Source organism: Trichosurus vulpecula, chromosome 6 (genome assembly GCF_011100635.1).
Source record: "Trichosurus vulpecula isolate mTriVul1 chromosome 6, mTriVul1.pri, whole genome shotgun sequence".
Classification (NCBI taxonomy): domain Eukaryota; kingdom Metazoa; phylum Chordata; class Mammalia; order Diprotodontia; family Phalangeridae; genus Trichosurus; species Trichosurus vulpecula.
Window position 1 is genome coordinate 279,188,525 of NC_050578.1, and position 19,331 is coordinate 279,207,855.

Consider the following 19,331-nt stretch of genomic DNA (forward strand, 5'->3'; position numbering starts at 1 on the left):
CCGCACGTTCGCGGGCCTGTCCCACGGCCGCGATTTTATGAATGAAAGCCGCGGCTCTGACGTCGGGCCCCGGCGTGGGCGGCGCGGGGTGACCGGCTCCACGCGGCCGGACCCTGGCCTCCTCCCACACAGCTTCATCCCCAGGTCTGCCAGCCTGGTGGGGCGCCCACCCGTGCTTGAGGCTGCGCGTCGCGTTCCTCCACCCAGGGGCCCCCCAAGAGCCCTCGGGGCACTGGCGGGATCTAGCCGCTCCAAGCTCTACCACTCCCCGACCCCTCCCCGGGCTCACCCTGGGGCTCCCCCCCCCCCCCCCCGGCCAGGCTCAGTGAAATTAACATGATTACGAAAGAAGGTGGGAAAGGGGGCCCAGCCTGGAGCTGCTCTTTGGGACTGTAACGTATTCTGAACGCCCCTCGGCTGGAGAAAGCACGAGCGCCGGTCCTCAGCAAAGGAAGGAAGGAAACACGCATTTATTAAACGCCTTCTGTGTGTGAGGCACATGGAGGAAGGCAGGAATGAGCAGAACATGTCTTGCTAATTTCTTGTCGACTCCATTAGAAACCCACCAAAGCCCTCCCTCCCAAGACTGTGCCCAGGGCAAAATTTGGTGACCCCCACCACCACCACCACCACCACCCCGCAGTTGACGACGGAGGGGGACCAGCCATGCGCCTCTTTTCTCTTATTCTTCGTTTTTCTTCCCTTTCATTCCATTTTCTCCTTTCCTATTTTCTCTCCTTGTTCTCTTCCCCTTTTCTCTCTTTTATCTTTCCTCTCCCTTTCCCCTCTTTCTTCTCTCTCAATCTCGTTTCTGTTTCCTTTCCCAACAAGAAGGCAGGACAGAATTTTGCCGCCTGCCTGTGGATTCAGAGGTTCGCTGCTGAATTCCCCTGAGTGGGGAGGGGAAGAGAGGTGGAAGGAGGCCGGGGGAAAGGTGGTTTGCCTGGAACTCCCTCCCTCCCTCCCTCCCCTGGCTAAAGTCTTCCTCTTAGCACTAGGACAGGCTAGAGGAAATGCTGACCACCATTTTGTTGTCCTGGACTGTTGGTGGCACTTTCCGTGGGCTTCTAAGGAGGCCAGAAGAGCTAGGGGTCCCATGCCGAGAAGTGTGGGCTGAAATGCTGCCTTTTCCTGGGAGGATCGCTTGCAAGGGAGTTAGTTGCTGGCCTTTTGTGCCCAGGCATGCATACATGCGGCCGTTCTAAGAAGCTTCCCAAGTGTCTAGAACAGTGAATCAAAATGATTTTTAAATCGAAGGGGAAAAAAGGCCTCGCCCTCTGCCCCCCCTCCGGATCCCCTTTTAGCCCCTTTGGTCATTGGCGAGCTGGGGGGGGGGGGGTCTGCTCCCTAAGAGTTCACGTGTCTGCCTGGCCGTCTGGCTGCGGGTGGCCTGGCCTCCACCAGGGTCTGTCCCACGCCTCAGGACCAAGAGCTGCCCTTTACAAAGCGCGGGGGACACCCTCCCCCCCCCCGGTCTCCCCCGCACCCCTCTCTGCACTTCCCCCAAAGAAAGCTGGTCCCGGAGTGATTAGCATTTCTATTCGAGCCCGGCTTCTGTGGGAGCTGGGCTGGCCCAGGCGAGGGGCTGGATGGCTTTAAGGCTCGGCCCCTCGGCCCCCCTCGCCTCGCCTCCCCCCCGCCCCCGGCCCTCCCCCCGCTTCCCTCTCTCCCTTTCTCATTCTCTGCCGGGCTTTGATCTCTGCTCGACAACAGTCACGTCACTGGGACTTACGGGAGGGGAGTCGGGCGAGCTGCAAAGTCTTGGAGCCTCCAGAGGCTGGAGCAGCAGTAGCAGCGGCGGCGGCGGCGGCGGCGGCGGCGGCGGCCGAGCAGCCCGGCGGCACCCGCAGCGTCCGAGCCCAGCGCTCCGCACCGCGAGGCGGGCCACCAGAGGCGCGTCCCCCGCCCCGCCGGCCCGGCCCGTAGACCCCCGAGCCCCGCACCGCGAGGCACGCTGCGGTCGTAGCCCCGGCAGCAGCGGCGGACTCCCGCCGTCCAGCCAGCCGCCCGTCCATCCCGCGGTCCGTCCGTCCGTCCGAGCCCCGGGAGCAGCCAGCCCGCCGCCGCCGGCCATGGAGCACCAGCTGCTGTGCTGCGAGGTGGAGACCATTCGCCGGGCGTACCTCGATGCCAACCTCCTCAACGACCGGGCGCTGCAGACCATGCTCAAAGCCGAGGAGACGTGCTCGCCCTCCGTCTCGTACTTCAAGTGCGTGCAGAAGGACATTCTTCCCTACATGCGCAAGATCGTGGCCACCTGGATGCTCGAGGTTGGTGGGGCTCTGCAGCGCGCGCCCCCCGCCCAGCCGGGGCCGTGGGAAGGAAGGGAGCCGACCGCCCGCCTGGTGCGGCATCGCTCGGGAGGGCCGCCCGAGGGCCGCCCGACTGAGATGGCCGGGCGGCTGGCCGGCGAGACCGGGGCCGGGGGGGGGAGGGAGGGGGCGGGGGGGGGATTTTATTTTAAATTAATATCCAAGGACACGTATGCAGGGGCTGCCCGTGCCAGTATTCCGCGCCATCTTGCGCATTAATAGCAAAGCAGAAGTGTTTATTAATAATGAGGAGGGGGCGCGCTTGGAGGGGGCACGGGGGCGGCTCGGGGGAGCAGCTTCGGGGGCTGCTCCCTCGGGTGGGTAAGCGGGAGGGGGGCGTCCTGGCCTCCGGGCCTCGGCCAGCCGCACAGGGCCAGGTCGCGGGGCCCCGGGGCTGGAGCGCTCCGGGCCCCCCGGGGGGGCTCGGGATGGGCGCGGGTGGACCCCGGGGACCCTGGCCCCCATTGTCGGACACTCGGCTGGCGCCCCTCGGTCCCCAGAGTATTTTTAATTAATTTCCGAAGGCGCGGCCGCTGCCCCGGCTGGCAGAGAGGCGGGCGGCCGCGCGCGCTGCGGGCACGGGGGGGGGGCGTCCCGTTTCGGGGCTCCCCGCGCGCCCCCCGCAGACCCTACGCGGTTCCTGAGACCGGGGTCGGCTCACGCTTCGCCCGAGACTCATTGTCAGGGGGTTTGTACGCGCCAAGAGATTTTTTAAATATTTTTAAATATTTTTTGAAAAGATGACGTCTGGGGAAATGCGGCCGCCGCGCCGCCTGCGTGGGGACGCCGCCACCTTTGTGTCTCGGGCCACGGCCGCTGGTCCCGGGGCCGCCAGGCCGGCCGCCCCCTCCCCTCGGGCGACCTGGGCCCGGGGTCCCCCCCAGGGGACAGGGGAAGGAACCCCAGAGGAGCACCCCCATCTCGCCCCACCCGCGCCCCCCCCACTCCCCCCTCCCGCTCCCTTGCCCTCCGGTCAGCCACTTTTCCTTTCAGTTTCTCGGGCCTCGCTTTTGTTTTGGGGTTTCTTTGGGGGGGCGACTTTGACTTGATTGGTCTTTCTGCACTTTCCACGGCCCCCTCTGCAGGGGCCCCTCCAGCCCCGCTGGGGGGGAGGGTGTCTCAGGGATCCCGGGCCCTCTGCTCCCGAGGGGCCCGGAGGGTTGGGGGTCCCTGGCGTCCTGCCTCCATCCCCCCCTCCTACCCCCAGGTGTGCGAGGAGCAGAAATGCGAAGAGGAAGTCTTCCCCCTGGCTATGAACTATCTGGACCGGTTCCTGTCCCTGGAGCCGCTGAAGAAGAGCCGGCTGCAGCTGCTGGGGGCCACCTGCATGTTCGTGGCGTCCAAGATGAAGGAGACCATCCCCCTGACGGCTGAGAAGCTGTGTATCTACACGGACCACTCGGTGCGGCCCGAGGAGCTGCTGGTAATGATGCCTACTGTGCCCCAGCTTCCTGGGGGGAAGGGGGGTGGTCGGGGTGCCCCTGGATGCCCTCAACCCTGGCCCAGCCTGCCGCCCACCGAGGTCACAGTTTGCAAATTGCAGTGACCAGCCAGCCCCCAGAACCGCAGGCAGCCCTTGGGTGGGGGGGGGGGTCTTCTTTGATGGGTTGGGCGGGGATTTAGGAATGGGACCCCTGAGCATTCCCCAAGGAGAGCACCCTGGTTGGGGCACAGAGATAGAGAGCCCTTTTGCCTACTTCCAGCCCTGTCCCTGCCCTCCCCCAAGATGCGCCCCTGCCTCGCCCCCCTCCCCTCCCCTCCCCTCCGCTCCGCTCCGCTCCCTTCCCTTCCCTTCCCCTCCCCTCCTCCAGCCACCACGTTTATACCAAGTTAACGTGGCCACAAAGTGGGCAGCGGCTGCCCTCTAGCGGCGTCCCCGCGTGCTCGCGGCCACAGGGCTCCCAAGCCTGGCTCCAATCCTTCCAGATGGTGGGAGGTCCTTTTGTCTGAGCTCCTGGAAACAGCCCCCCCTCCTGTGGTGACCGCCGGTCATCCTTCCCTAGGAAGCCTCCTTCCTTTCCGTGGGGGCCGTGGCCCCCTTCCTCCTTCCACCCTGGCATCCATCCCACGAGGGACACCTGGGGCAACTCCCCCCTTCCCTGCACTCCCCTCACTCTCTCTTCGCAGCACATGGAGCTGCTGCTGGTCAACAAGCTGAAGTGGCACCTGGCGGCCATGACCCCCCACGACTTCATTGAACACTTTCTGTCCAAGATGCCGGTGCTGGAGGAGAACAAGCAGATCATCCGGAAACACGCGCAGACCTTCGTGGCCCTCTGCGCTACAGGTAGGTTGGGGCAGGAGGCGCCTGTGCTGCTTGGCACCGGGCACCGGGAGGCTCCCTTAGGCCAGTCTGTGGTCCCTGTGCCTGGGCACTGCCTCCTGGAAGGGCTGCTGGAAGCCTCCGGCCCACCTTGCCGGGCCATCCCCTGCCCCGGAGTGCCCGCTGTTCCCAGGGAGGGGCCGGGCTGCTTGATTTCTCTTGGGAAAAGCGCTCTACCCCCATTTCCAGTGATCTGAAGACAGTGAACAGAAAGGTTTTTTTCTGTGCCATTGGTAGGATTACTATTTGTCTGGGGGGGGGCTGCAGGGCCCCCCCTTTCATTGTGTCAGCTTGCAAAGGGGGAGGAGGGTGGCTATGTTGGGGCCAAACTCCTCCCCACTTCTGCCTCCACCCTCTTCCCTGCATCCTTAATGAGGCTGCCAAGCCAGGCCCCCACCCCTCCCCTGGCCTCTCCCCGAGCTGGGCCTGCAGCCAGGAGGGGCTGGAAGGGAGGGGAGCCCCAGCCTCAGCTCTCCCGCTCACACCACGTGCCCCCGGCCGATGGGCCATGTGCGGGGGCGGCCAGCGGAGCGCTAGCAGACGCTGAGGCCCGGGCCAAGGGCATGGTGTGGGCCTCAGCAGGAGGGAGGGGCTGTTGGATCAAGCTTGGGTCGGGCAGACCCGGATTGCCAGCAGAGGCGACCCGGGCCTCCCCTTCTCTTCCCCCTTTGCGATTCTGCCTGTTAGGGGTGGCTGGCCCCTGGGCATTGGGAGTCTGAGAACCAGCAGCTGCCCCCAAAGACTCTGCTCCAAAGGAGCTAGCTGGAGGGCGCTTCTCCAGTTCCTGCCAGGGTGGGTCACTGGACCAGGGGTGTGTGGGGGGGGTGTTGGCAGCACAGAAGCCTGTCTCTAGGTCCTGTCTTTGCCTCTTGGGCCCCAACACAAGATGATCTGGCAGATGAGATGCCGTGAGGCCAAATGCGGGCTGGCCGGCTGTTGTCGGGTCTCCGTAAAGGGCCGAATAATGCTAGTATCATTATTAATAATAACAAAACTAGTCATTATAACAATAAATAGTAAACAGGGATCATCATGGCCGACATTTGTTAGATTACTTTGAAATTTGCGAAGCCCATGCCAGACATGATCTCACTGGAGACTCTGAGCAACCCTGTGAGGGTGGCTGCCATGGGCATCGATATCTCCACTTGACAGATGACCCACAGAGATCTTGCCCGGGGTCAGAAAGCTAGTGTGGGGCAGGATTTGAGCTCAGGTCCAAGCACAGGACTGGACCGCAGCACAGTGGCTGGATGTCCCTGTCTACTTATCCGATGCTTGCTCTCTGCTCTTCTCCTCTCTCTCTCTCTCTCTCTCTCTCTCTCTCTCTCTCTCTCTCTCTCTCTCTCTCTCCTGGGATCTTGGCATTTCAGGCTAACTGTTCATTTGGCTGAGCCATGGAAAGGTCCCAGGCCGCCCTGCTGGGGGCATTCGGATGCTCCCCTGAGGTTCAGGCCGGATTTTCTGGGAGCGCTCCAAGGGCCTAAGTGCATGCCAGCTGATTCCCAGTCCCCCATCCCTGCCCCATTTGGGGCTTACCCAAGCGTCCTGAGGAGTGGTTCAGCAGCCCCCTCCCCCACCCAGAGCTGTCCGGGAGCCCCCCCACCCTGGGCCCCCAGGGGCTCAGCTACTTTAGCCACCATAGGCCAGCCCTGGCTCTGCTGAGCAGGGGAGAGGGAGAGCAGGGACCTTTGGAAACTCGTGCAGTCGGCCTTTTATGGCGCTGGGAACGTTTTCATAGAATCCCAAAAGTTCACTGAGGATAAAGACTACAGTGGCAGCTGCTCCCTCCTCCTCCTCCCTCTCCTTCAGGAAGTGCTCAGCGGGTTTCCCAGAGCCCTCGGTAGCTCTGAGGGCCATCGCCGAGGGGCCTGGTACCTGGCTGGGGAGGTGGGGCTTGGTTAGCCAGCCTCCCCTTTGGAAACAGGGATGTGGAAGGAGGGGGGAGGAGGCCCAGTTCAAAGGTTGTACTTGCAGGCTGCAGTACTTTGGCCTGCTTCGGGCCTCCCTGGTCACCCACGGTGGAGCAGGGCTGGCTGCCCGGGCCTGGGGGTGAGCCCCTGCCTCCTCCATGCTTCCTTCCGTCCAGTTCTGGGAGGGGCCTGGTGTGCTGGGGTGGGGATTAGGGCTGGGGGGCCAGGCTGGCTGCTTCGGAGCTGGGGGGTCTCCAACGATGGGAGTTGGAAGGAGGGAAGAAAGAGTGAGTCCTTATTGCTTTAAGGAAAGCCTTTAATGAGGAGGGGGCTGAGGAAGGATTAAGCGCCCCACCCCCAACCCAGGAGGAAGGACAGTGGAGGGGGGAGGGGCGCTATGGAATTTGGAGTTCTGGTCTCTTAACTGGGCAGCTGTGTGACCGCGTGCCATCTGGGCATATTTTTTTTTTTAAGATAGGAGAGGTTTTCTTTGTGCTGCGGTAGGTTAGGGGAAAAATTAGCAGAGTCGTTTGAAGTTATCACATAATTGAGTTTAATGAATGGACCTTGGCAGGGGCAGGCCGGATAACTGTCCGGCCCGGCTCAGAACAGTGCCCAGGAAAGCTCTGTCCTATACCAGGGGACAATGGGCGGCCGTGGGCGCAGGCCGGTGCACACCTCCTCCTCTGCACACGGAGGGCTGCCCGCTTCCCCTGCGCCCTCCGGAATGGGGAGAAAGGCCTTTGAAGCCTGCCTTGACAGGGCCTCCCTTCTGGCTCCCGGCATCGGGGCTCAAGGTATGGGACCAGTTGAAACCTGCTGCCCGGTCCCCGCGTGATTTATGGGAGCCGCGCTGATTGGCCTCAATGAAAAGGTTTTCATTCATAGCCTGCAGCTCTCAGACTGGATGTGTGCGCCCATTTAGAAAGGAAAGGGGTGACCGCGCGCCTCGAGGCCGCTTTGTCTTCCCTTCAGGGTGGCTGGCATTCTTCTCGGCCCCTTCCCTTTCCCCCTCGCTCCCTCTTTAACAACGCTCAAGTTGTTTATTCTTTTTGGATGAAGTCTCAGAGAGGCTACTGGGGATGTGGGCTTCAATTGCCGGGGGCCCCCGGCCCTTTGTCCCCGTGTCAGGCCTCATTCATCTCGCCGAGTTCCCCTTGTTTGTGGGCGCTGAGCGGCGCGAGATGAGGCGATGGGGCCTGACAATGATGCCACACTCTGCACTCGGGGGCATCCAATTACAGGCCCGAGGGGCCCCCTGATTAGTATGCGGAAATTCGGGGCCTCCTGGTGGAGGACAAGGGAGAGCCGGCCTGGGCCAGGCACGGGGGAGACACCAGCCCCGTTTCTGTTCCCTCGGCCACTGCCAAGTAACGAGGGTGCGCCAGACTCCCGTCCTCGGGAAGCCCTCCGTGGACCCCTTCCGGTTGGGGAGGGTGGGCCCTGGGCACATCTCCTGGAAGAGCCCATCCCCCTGATTTGACAGATGGGGAAACAGAGGCTCAGACAAAGATAGAGCTGGGAGGGGGCTCTTCTGGAGGATGAGGACTCGGAGGTGGAGTGATGTATGCCGCCCGGATCAGTATTGATGAGAGCATCTCCCGAGCCAGCAGCCGCAGTGAGCGGCACTGAGCCTGGGCACTCAAATCCTGGAGCCTGCTTCTCTTGTGTAAATAGGCAGGCCTGGAAAAGGCAGGGAGGGAGGAGAGAGCCCAAATCGGGGAGTACCCAGAAGGCAGGCTGTGGGTCCCGTGGGAAGCTAAAGTGATAATGACCCTTGTTCACGAGGCCAGGGGCAGCTGTGGGGGGGGGGGGAGAACCTGCCTGTCTACCTCCCCCCGTTTGCTCATCTGCCCCCTCAGGTCTCTGCGTTGGTGAATCTTGGGAACGCTGGTGCCTCAGCTCAGCCCTGGGAGCCCTCCCCTCTCTGGGGCCCCACTCCTGAGCTTGGGGGATGGCTCTTCCTTACTCGTTTCTGGCTGTTCCCACTAACCTGAAATGATGAAAAATGCTTGGGCCTGTTTTAAATTTTAATTCTGAAAACTTTTTGAGCCCTCCAGAGTGGGTTAGTTTCCCTTTTTTTGCCCCCCACCCCCCAACTCCCTGAGAGGCAGATACTCTGTTCACTTCCTTTGGGTGCAGATGGTGGGGCCACCTTAGCTCCACCTTTGAGTTCTCTTTGCTTTGAATTTTGGGGTCCCTTCCAGCAGGACGCAGGGGTGCCCCTGTACCCCGCAAGCTGGAAGGCTCATCTTTCTTGGTCCAGGAGCCCCTCCTGGGGTAGCAGGCTAGGCTAGGGGATCCAGCCCATTCCAAGCATGGCAGTCTGGAGGAGAGCAAGCATGTAGACGGCAGTGATGGGCCCCCAGGGAGGGCTGGGCCAGACCTACATCAATGCAGGCTGCAGGAAGGCCAGGCCCTCGCCAGCATGGGGTCCCGTCTGCCCTCTCCGGGACCCCCGTCACTTAGGCTCCACCACATCACACTGATTCTGTTGCCAGGGTGGACGCAGCCAGTGACAGGAGGGGAGGTAGAGACAAAGAATTTTGAAGATGAAGCCTTCATTTAAATATGCATTATCTTGTTACTGACAGGTCGGGGCTGTCTGGGGAGGAGCTTTTGTTGTAGGTTTTTCACACCCCCCCCAGGGGAATGAGGGGGGCATTTCTGTATTTCCAAATATGTCCCTGGGTTTGTCTCACTGCCTTCAGTGGCCTTCATTTCTCAAGGTTAGGAAGATTAGAAAGGACCAGATCTCATGGCCCACCTCAGACCTCATCCCTCCAGGAGGGGCCTGATGGGCTCTGTGTGGGGGAACCTTGGCTGACTGACCCCCCCTACCATGGAGGTCGTGCCAGGAGCCATGGTCAGACCATGGGCTGGCCAGCCTCTCCTCGCACCCTCCCTGACCACGTGCTTTTCATGACTGCCATCCCGTATAGGACAACCCCTTGTCAAAGTCGGGGTGGGGGTCTGGTTTGGGGGTGACCCCGGGTCTGCAGTTCTTTGAAGCTTACTTGACACCGCCTAAACATCTGCTTCCTTCCCCCTTCTCTATGCCAGACGTGAAATTCATTTCCAACCCCCCTTCCATGATCGCCGCGGGGAGCGTGGTGGCTGCAGTCCAGGGTCTGCACCTGGGGAGCACCAACTCCTTCCTCACCTACCAGCGCCTCACCAGATTCCTGTCTCAAGTTATTAAGTGTGACCCGGTAAGTCACGCGCCCTCACCTCCATCACCACAGTGCAGGCGGCTCGGTTTGGGGGGCCAAATGGAGAAACTGGGGATCAAGAAAGGCCAAGGGATTTGGCCAAGGTTGCGGAGACAAGATTGTGTCTCGATGCGGCTGGAAGGGCCTACAGGAAAGGGGCAAAATGGGGGAAAGCATTTATTAAGCACCAACTGTGTGCCAGCCGCTCTGCTCAGGCCTTCCTTCGACTCTCACAGCAGCCCTGATATCTTGGGGTATCTTGACCAAGGCCACAGAGGGGAGATATAACGAAGGCAGAGCCAGTATTAGAACCCAGGTCAGGGCTCTGCCTTCCAGGGAGGTCACAGGTTGTGGTTAGGTCCCAGGACATCAGCTGTATAGCAGGAACGTCCCTCTGTTTACACGGGAGGAGGTGGAGACTCAGAGAAGGGGTCGTCCACAGAGGTCACATTGGCAGAACCGAAGTTAAGGCCCCTGGGGGAGGGTCGACCCCCAGTGGCTTTTGTCCAGGACACAAAGAGAGAGCAAGAAGCCGGGTCAGAGTGTCCTTAAGTGAACCCACTGCCTGGCCTCTCTTGGCTCCCCGCAGTCCCAATGGATGCTCCCTGAGGGCTTCTCCCTGGGGCTGTGCAGGTGATGCCTTTCTGGGCAGGGAGGAGGGCTGGCAGCCAGCGAGCCATGCTTGGTTCGGGGCACAAAGGGGCGCAAAGACGGGATCCTTGGGAGATCTCAAGCCAGCCCGCACCTCGATGAGAGGGAGAAGAAAACGGCCCTTCCAGGCTCTCCCACCAGATGGAGCATTTTAACTGTCCACCTGCTATAATAACTCACGCTCCCGTTTCTGGCGATTTGAGGCTCACACACCACAGAAGCCCAGGTTGGTCCGTGCTCTGTTCATTCCCTTTTGCAGAAAGGAAACTGAGGTAGGCAGGGTCACCCAGCTAGGGAGTGTCTGAGGCTGGATTCAGTGACTGCGGCGCTCCCGAGGCGTGGTGGAGCCCCTCACTCCGCGTGGGAGGACACAGGCACCCACCCATGTTCCCCACATAGGCCGATGAGGGGTAGAGCCAGGACCTGCTGAATCTCAACATCCTCGAGCCTCTTCCCTGGCCCCATTCTGTACGTGGCCCATTGGCCCAGAGGTTACGGCCCCGTGTTCTCATGCAGGAAATACCGAGAGTGACAGTCAGTCCTTTTAAAGGAAAAAAACACAAAACCACCTTCGCTTTGCCTCCTGGGGAATGCTGACCACCTTCTTGAGGGGTCCCAGCAGGGTCAGGGGTCCTTCATGACCCCCAGATCCTTGATGTCTTCATTTGATCTCTGCCTAGCACCACCTGCTCGAGGTTTGGTTTAGGATGTGGCTGTAATGCTGCCTCTGCCTTGGGCTGGCAGAACCAGAAGCGGGGCTCGGAGCTGAGAGACTGCCCTGGACCACTCAGGGTTTTAGGTGACTCAGGACTGGGAACCAGAGGGTGCGGGGGTCAGCACCACGCTTCCCCCCGCCCCGGGTACGTCTTCTGCAGAGTCAGGGGGCTACTCCCGGCAGGTCCCTTCTCTGTAGGAATGTGCTTCCCGGACACGGATGATCTGACCTTATTTGGGTCCCAAGTTGTCCGGGGGCCTCGGCGCCCGGAGGAAAATCCCATGAATAACGGCCGTCCTAATGGCCGGTGTCTGGCCGCTGCCCCATGGGGAGCGATACTGCGGCCCCTGAAGAACATCCCCAGACAGGCCCCTTCTCTGTGGAGCTCAAGACCACTTCTCTCCCCCCTTCACTGAGCCTCAGAAACTCTCTGTTCATCTCAGGTGCCCCAAAGGCCCCCGGCCCCGAGGGAGGCAGCGTCATCATCACCGCGTTGACCTCAGCCCTCTGAAGTAAGGGCCGTGGATGGCGCTTATTGAACTGAGTATTCCCATTTCACAGAGGAACAGATTGAGGCCAAGAGAGGAAGAGGTCCCTAGCCAGAGTGTGTCAGAGGCAGGATTCGAACCCAGGCCAGAGAGGATGTCACGAAAACCTTGGCGTTCCCAGGCACTAGGCGAGTCAGGAACAAGAGGGCGGCCGTTGGGCTTCACCATCAGCAACCCGGCTTTTCCCTAGTGCTTCCCTTGTCTGGTCCTCGTAGCCCTGGTGGGGAGCTGTCGCTAGGATCCCTATTCTATAGAGGAGGTACCTGAGGTGGTGGTAAAGTGACTTGTCCAGGGCCACACAGCTAATGGGTGGCTGAGACAGGATTTGAACTCCAGTCCTGTGGGCTCCAGGCCCGCTGCACTGTCGGTGCTCAGGAGACACCAGATCCGGGCCCCAGGCTGGAGGCAGCCTCGAGTGGGCCGTGGCCCAGCGGGGGAGCCTGGCAGTGTGCAGCGTCAGAGGATGGGCCTTGTTTTACAGATAAGGACACAGGCCCAGAACGTCTGAATGACTTCTTCTTTGTGTTCCTGGCACTTGGTGCTTAACAGACATCTGTTTGTTGATTTTGTGATGGTGGGACCCCCCCCCCCATCTGGGAGTGTCCTGGGATGCCGGGACTGTTGAGTTACATATATTGGGGGGCCCAGATCCTGGGGTTGCCCATAGGGATCCTATTCCCAGGGCAGGGAGCACCGGCCACCAGACAGACAGGCGGTCTGGGCGGACCCCCTCCTTCCTGGTATCTTGGGTCTGAGAGAGGTCAGGTTCTGTTTAGGAGTGGGATCAGCCCCACTCCCCTATACCCAAGAGGCCCCCGGGGCATGGTTAGCTGGTGGGCCCACCTAGCACTCTGGACAGTGCTTTCTCCCAGAAGGCCAAGGGGGTGGCTGAGGCTAGAGGGGGAGGAAACCTGAAGCCCCTCATCAGACAGAGGAGCCAGGGGGCGGCTCCTGGGCTTGGCCACATCTTGGGGGCTGCTGACTGCGTCACCCCTAGGCACAGGCGAGCCTCAGTCAGGTCGGCCAGTGGCCAGATCTGTGTCTGCCTCCAGCGAGATCAATCGGCACATACTGATTAAGCACCTACTGTGTGCCAGGCACTGGGCTCTTTGCCAAGGCATCTGTTCCCAAGGAAATGCTAGAGGCCAAGTAGTAGAATAAGGAGAGTGTTGGAGTCAGACAGGCCTGGGTTCAAATTCTGCCTCAGGCTTCCTTAGCTGTGTTATCCTGGGAAAGGCTCAGTCCAGGGCTGGATGCTGATATTAATGGCTATAGTCCCTCCCTTGTGGCGGGGCCCAATTCATCCACCAGGAGGCATGTATTTAGCCCCTGCTGTGTGCCAGGTGTTGTGCTGGTGCCGGGGGTACAAGCACAGACTGATGTAGTCCCCCCCGGCACCATCAGAGTTCCCCTTATTGGTTCCTAGACAAGTCTCCTGACCCTAGCAGAGACTAGCACGCAGTATGCGCTTAAGCAATGCTTTGGAATTGAATTAAGGCCGTCTGCAGGCTGCCCCAGAGACCCTGAGATGCTGTTTCCATGATAAGGCCCAGAGGAAAACTTCACACCTCCATCCATTCAAAAAGGCTTTGGCATTCAGTGGGGCAGTGGGTCAGTTGGGCCACCCTCCCCAACGTTAGAGGGAAGGTCTCCTGACTACCAGCCCCCAGGAGACTGCCTGACGTGGCCTGCCCACTCTTAGCCAGAGGTGTTGAACATTTGAGGGGAGGTGTGAGCCACTCTGACCATGGGTCCCTCATCCCCTAAGCAGAGCCCCCAGATTAGGAAGAGGGCTTGACCTCCGTGTCCTGGCAGGATCAATGGGCGGGTAGGCCGGCGGGGTTCTCAAGGCTGGCCTTTTCTCTCCCCCCACCCCACAGGATTGCTTACGAGCCTGCCAGGAGCAGATCGAAGCCCTCCTGGAGTCCAGCCTGCGCCAGGCCCAGCAACACAGCTCATCCTCAGTGCCCAAGAACATGGAGGAGGAGGCAGACCTGTCCTACACGCCCACCGATGTGCGAGATGTGAACATTTGAGGGGCCACCCACCATCTCCTGGGGGTTTGCTGAGTCTAGAGGCAAACAAAGGGCATCTGGGGAAGGAGGCCGCCGCCGCCATGTCAGAACCCACCCCTCCACCCCGACCCCCACCATTAACACCCACCCACATGCAGAAAACCTTCTCCAGGACACTTTTATGCAGAAACGGACCTTCCTTCTCTCTGTTCCTGTCCTTTCTCACTCTCTCTCCCCCTCCATCCGTGACTTACAGAAACCATCCCAAAAACTGTCTTGGAAAAAAAAGAGGAAAAAAAGGATTCGCATGGCCCCGGGGGAAGGGGCTTTGGCCGCAAATAGATGCTTTTATACTCTAATAATCAACTAGGTTTTATATTAATGTGTTTATGACTGTGTGTTGTAAAGACAGGCGCTAACACGAGGAGGAGGTCTCCAGGGGAGGTCTTAGATTTGATTCCTTACATGGTGAAAAACCAAAAAAAAAAAAAGCCCCAAAATGCAAAAACCACAAAATGAAGCAGAAAAAGTGAAACCAGCCGTTTATAAGTAGAAGAGGGTTAGCGTTTTTCTTCTTTTTGTAGACGTAGAGCTCCTAGGGCTCTCCGAGGGAGGCATCGTGGCCCCCTGCCCGCCCGCGGCCCCAGCATCTCTGTCCCCCGCTAGCTAATGCATGTAGTCACTTTACGGCCTGTCTCTGAACGGCTTAGCTCCTTCCCTAGGTGTCTCTCTTCTTCCGTCTCATGAGTGGTTCAGCATAACAGAGCGCTTCATTTCAGGCCAATTCTTGTGGGTCCCTCAGGATCTCCTGGGTGGAGGAAGCCTCGGTTCCAGAGTTCTCTCTCTTACCTTACGCGCACACACACACACGAGACTCATCCAGGACATGTATTCTAGAAAAGACAAAGTAGTGACATAATATATTCTATTTTTGTAATCTTCCTATTTTTTTTAGTGTACCCCGACCGGTGTGTGAAAGGCTGGGTGCTTCGGGCATCCCTCCTTCTGCCGCCACTGCCTCCTCCTCCGTCCATCTGGTGGAATCCGCGTTCTGCTCCGAAACCATTCCATTCCAAAGCACTTTTAGTCCGTGAGAGGGAGAGGGAGCCACATGGGTGTGTTGCATGGGGGGTGGGGGGGGGACTTTCTAAAATGGAATGGTTTGGAAGTGAACGTCTGCTCAGAGGTAGGCTGCCGAGTGAGCGCGTTGGCTGGACTCGGGTCCAGCCATGGTGGTTTGAGGTGGTTGGGTTTCAGGTGAGAGAGAGAAAATTGGTTCACAAATTGCCAGGATGCACTCCTGCCCTTCTCAAGGCTCATCACATCTTTAGTGCCAACTGATGTTTGTAAATTAGGGGCCTTAAAGGTTCACCTTAGACCGTGTAGTTTTAAGGATAATATCTACCTGTTTTACAACAGAAGGTTTTAAAAGGCTAAAATATATAATTTATAGTTAAGGCTATAAAGCATATTTATTGCAGAGAAAATTCAGAAGGCCAGTATGACTTGTAAAATAATGCAATCTCCCCCTTGGTTTTAAAAAAAAAAAACCACAAAAAAATCCCCACAATGCCTTGTGCTTACCTATGACGTAGCAGTTTAACGCAGCTTGTCAAAGACCGGTCCTTTGGAGGAAAGTTATCAGAAACAAAAAACCAAACGCTGTGTAGATGCAGCTCTTGGGAGGAGGGGTCTTCTTTCCCCAAGTGCTCTGCCTGGCCATTGGAAACCACGCACCAGAGCTGGAGAACCCAGGGAGGGGGGCTGGCGTCTGCGTCTTTCTTCTTCCCTTGGGGAGTGACCGAAAATTTGCACATCTGGGCGACGCATGTTGTGTTATTCTTTAGGAAGTAAGTAGATGAAGGGAGGGGGTGGATGGAGGGAGGGGTGGAAGGAGACAAAGATGACGTTGGAGGAGGAGGAGGAGGAGGATGTGGTGGGTAGTTGGACAGATGGATGGACGGATGGATGGATGCATGGGGGGAGCTGCCGTTCGGTGAAGGGGGTGATTGTAAAAGTAACAGGAGTGGAGTGGGGGATACTCCATTTTTATTGAGCTGCTATGGATGAATTCCCAGCATGGTTTGGAAAAGGAAAAAAAAAAGCCAGCCAGCATCGCTTCCTGTCTCTTTGTCGTGTTGTTTTGCTGCTATATATTGTGGATCAGTTTTTTACACAATGTCATTAACTGCCGTGTCATAAGTTTTTAATTTTCTCATAGAAAATTATATTATTGACAATTTTTTTTGTAGATTTTTTTTATGTGATCAGTTTTTTTACTTAATGTGATTACTGCTCTATCCCAAAAAAGGTTCCTCTTTCACAATACCTCATGCTTTCAGTTAACCGTGTTAGAACCAGGGGTTTTCAGGTCCTGGACTCCTAGCCTCCCCTCTTCCTGCAAACAGAAAGGCCTGCAAACCCACCAACCAGCCAGCCAGCCAACCAACCAACCAGGCAGCCAGCTAGCCAACCAACCAACCAACCAACCAACCAGCCAGCCAGCCAACCAACCAACCAACCAGCCAGACAACTAACCAACCAGCCAACCAGCCAGCCAACCAACTAACCAACCAACCAACCAACCAACCAGCCAGCCAGCCAACTAACCAACCAACCAATCAACTAGCCAGCCAACCAACTAACAAGCCAGCCAACCAACTAAGTAGCCAACCCATGATGGTGTGCGCTCTCTCCTGAGTGGGGCTCTGACAAGCAGGGTGCGAGAGTTGAGAAACAGCCCCAGAGACTGAGTCCCAGAGGTTTCCTTGTTTGCTGTGCATGGAGAACAGTGGATTCTTCATCTGATCTGGGGTTCGTTATCGTAGTAGTTGTAAGCTATGTTATTAGCCACATTGCTCTATGGAAGGTGCATTAATTCTTAGGACTGTCTGTCGGGGGGACTCACCCTTGGCATAGGATGTCTTCTGAAACGCTACGTATTTGGTGTGTTTAATCTGTTTATTATATACTAGGTTTTTGTTGTTGTTAATTATAGCATAATGCTAATTTAAGAGAAGCCTGTAGGTTTTACCATTAAGCCAGCTAACAGTTGTATGCTGAAGAATAATCTAGCTGTTTGTCTGTATGCTGCTAAAACCAAAACGGAATTAGAATTCATTTATTTTTTATTTTGAGGAGAAACGCAGTGAAGATCCCTGGTGGTGCATGGAGGGTGGCAGCGTGGCAGCGCTAGGACCGCATCCATCCATCCTGGCCACATGTGGGGAACATTTACGCTTTACCTCAGAAACCCTTTTCTGTTTGTGTGGCATCTCTGTGTTGCGGGTGGGGAGGGAGGGAGGGACACGGGGTCTGGGGGGCTCTGTGCTAAGCTCAGTGGTGGTGTATCCGGTAAGTTTCTTTCAATATTGTACGTACTAAGAGGCCAAAGGCTGATCGCGGGTTCATGTGTCCACAGAGGTGCTTTATATGTCCCGTTATTTACAGATTTATAACAATCTTATAGGAAACAGGCAAGTCAGATGTGTACGTTTTTATATTGTGCTTATTGGCATCCCTGGTCTGAAATGCACATTTTCACCAACAGACCTGTAACAGACAAGTTTCCAGAAAAAAAAAGAAAAAAAAAAAAGAAAAAACTTTAAAAAAAAATTTAAATTCTAGAAATAAACTTTGTAAAACCCAGTGACTGTGCTGTCGTCTTTGCCAATTGGGCAGGAAGCTGCTGCATGTTACCAAGTGGGGGCCTCACTCCTGGTTCCCTCTCAGAGAGAAGGGATGAGGAGGACCACCGAGTCTCGCTTCCCTCCCTGATGGACATTGAGGAAGGAGGTCAGCAAGTCCTGGCCTTGAGGGGCTCCCCCAGGAAATGGGAGACTAGACCCTTAAGCCTCCCTGATGGAGCATGGGCTGAACCATCATGCCTTCATCCCCTTTTGGAGGGACAAGAGTTAACTTCAGGTATTCCAGTGCAAAGTCCTTGGGAATGCCAAGATCTACCCAGATCCCATGTCTCAATAGAATGTGGTCCTTGGGCAGTTGGCTTAAGCATTTACAGAGGATCTAGCTTGTACTAGGTGCTGGGGACATATAGACAGCCACTTAAGACTTGGTCAGGGGAGATGCTGTGTGTAGATGTGGATAGATGTAAAGTAGTTCTGGGCATGGGGCACAGCAGGTGCAAAAGCTTGGTTTAGGACCAGCCAGTCCTTAAGAAGCACAGAGCAGAGTCTGTGTGGTCAGTCTCGGGTTTGTAAAGAGCGGGGCCTGCTGGGGAAGTTGGTCGCCCAAGCCTGCCGGTTCCCGTCCGAACCCTCCTTCCTCCAAATCCTGTTCTATGCGTCAGCCTAGTGGGGATGTGCTGGTGTTTGTTATCTCAGCTGCCTTGTGCATTTTGTGGATCCTCTCTTGGTTTCTCAGCAAATCTGAGCTTGGGACTCCTCAGTCCAGCCACACTGGCCCCCTCGCTGCTCCCTGCACAGGGAGTCCCATCTCCCAACTGGACATTTGCATGGGCTGTCTCCCATGCTCCGAGCGCCCTCCCTCCTCAATCACCACCTCCTGGCTCTTCTGGCTTCTTTCCAAGACACCTAAAATCCCACCTTCTGCAAGAAGGCGTTCCCAGGCTCCCTTGATTCGAGGGCCTTCCCTCTGGTTCCTGTATGTAACTTAGTACATACTTGTCTGCCTGTTCTCTCCCCCATTGTACTGAAAGCTCTTTGAGGGCAGGACTCTGGCCTTGTCTCATATTTCCAATGCCTGGTATGCAGTAGGCACTTAATAAATGCTTTCGGTGCCTGTGGCAAATCCACACTCTCCACTGGGCTAGCAGAGACAGGAGGGGTCAGCCAGGAACCCAGCTCTGCCCTCCGCTCCCTTAATGGGTGTAGGCACATTGCACTCCACCTCCAATTCTGTGGTTCATCAGAAGAAGGGAGACCCTCAACTGTCTTGCCTGTCTGCCTCCCAGGAGGACTGTGAAGATGCAGTGAACACACACGGGAAAGTTCAAGGGACACTATGTCACCCTGGCACAAAGAGAAGAACCTTCTCCAAGCCAAGCCCAGAGAGCTCAAGGGCCCTGGCGGGTGGCTCTGTTGGCTTTGGAGTCGGTTTGCATGTCCCTTTTCAAAAAAGACACTCCTTGGAGATGGGTGCCTCCATCTAGAAAAAGCCTCTGTCTACAAAGGGGGAAACTGAGGCTAACCAGGGTAAAGGAGCAGCCCCGGGACTGACCTAGGTCCTTGATCTGACTTCAAAATCACTACCTTACCTCCTATGCCAAGCTGCTGGCCCCAACTCCCAAGGCCATTCATCCATCCATCCGTCTGTCCATCAGTCCATCCATCCATCCATCCCTCCCTCCATCCATCCGGCCATGTGGCCATCCATCCATCTGGCCATCCAGCCAGCCAGCCAGCAGTCTATCCATCCATCTGTCCATTAGTCCATCCATCCATCCATCCATCTGGCCATCCATCCATCCGTCCATTAGTCCGTCCATCCATCCATCCATCCATCCATCCATCCATCCATCCATCCTTCTGGCCATCCATCCATCCATCCATCCGGCCATCCAGTCATCCAGCCATCCATCCGGCCATCCAGCCATCCATCCAGCCAGCCATCCATCCATCCATTCTCTACACAGTTGACTATTTCAGTAATGCACCATTTCC

General features: G+C 57.5%; 1 protein-coding gene and 1 long non-coding RNA gene across 2 annotated transcripts; one reads left to right on the forward strand and one right to left on the reverse strand.

Annotated features, from left to right (window-relative positions):
* Positions 1 to 1,834: 1,834 nt before the first annotated feature.
* On the forward strand, positions 1,835 to 14,067 carry CCND1 (cyclin D1). Its single transcript, XM_036762701.1, has 5 exons — positions 1,835 to 2,270; positions 3,520 to 3,735; positions 4,440 to 4,599; positions 9,612 to 9,760; positions 13,555 to 14,067. The coding sequence occupies exons 1-5, from the start codon at positions 2,073 to 2,075 to the stop codon at positions 13,708 to 13,710; spliced, it is 879 nt and encodes a 292-aa protein (XP_036618596.1). The 5' UTR covers positions 1,835 to 2,072; the 3' UTR covers positions 13,711 to 14,067.
* Positions 14,068 to 14,215: 148 nt separating this feature from the next.
* Positions 14,216 to 16,175, reverse strand: LOC118852951. The gene is made up of 2 exons (XR_005010638.1): positions 15,274 to 16,175; positions 14,216 to 14,582 (listed from the first exon to the last, which is right to left on the reverse strand). It is a non-coding gene; the product is annotated as an uncharacterized LOC118852951 (long non-coding RNA).
* Between the last annotated feature and the right edge of the window lie 3,156 nt (positions 16,176 to 19,331).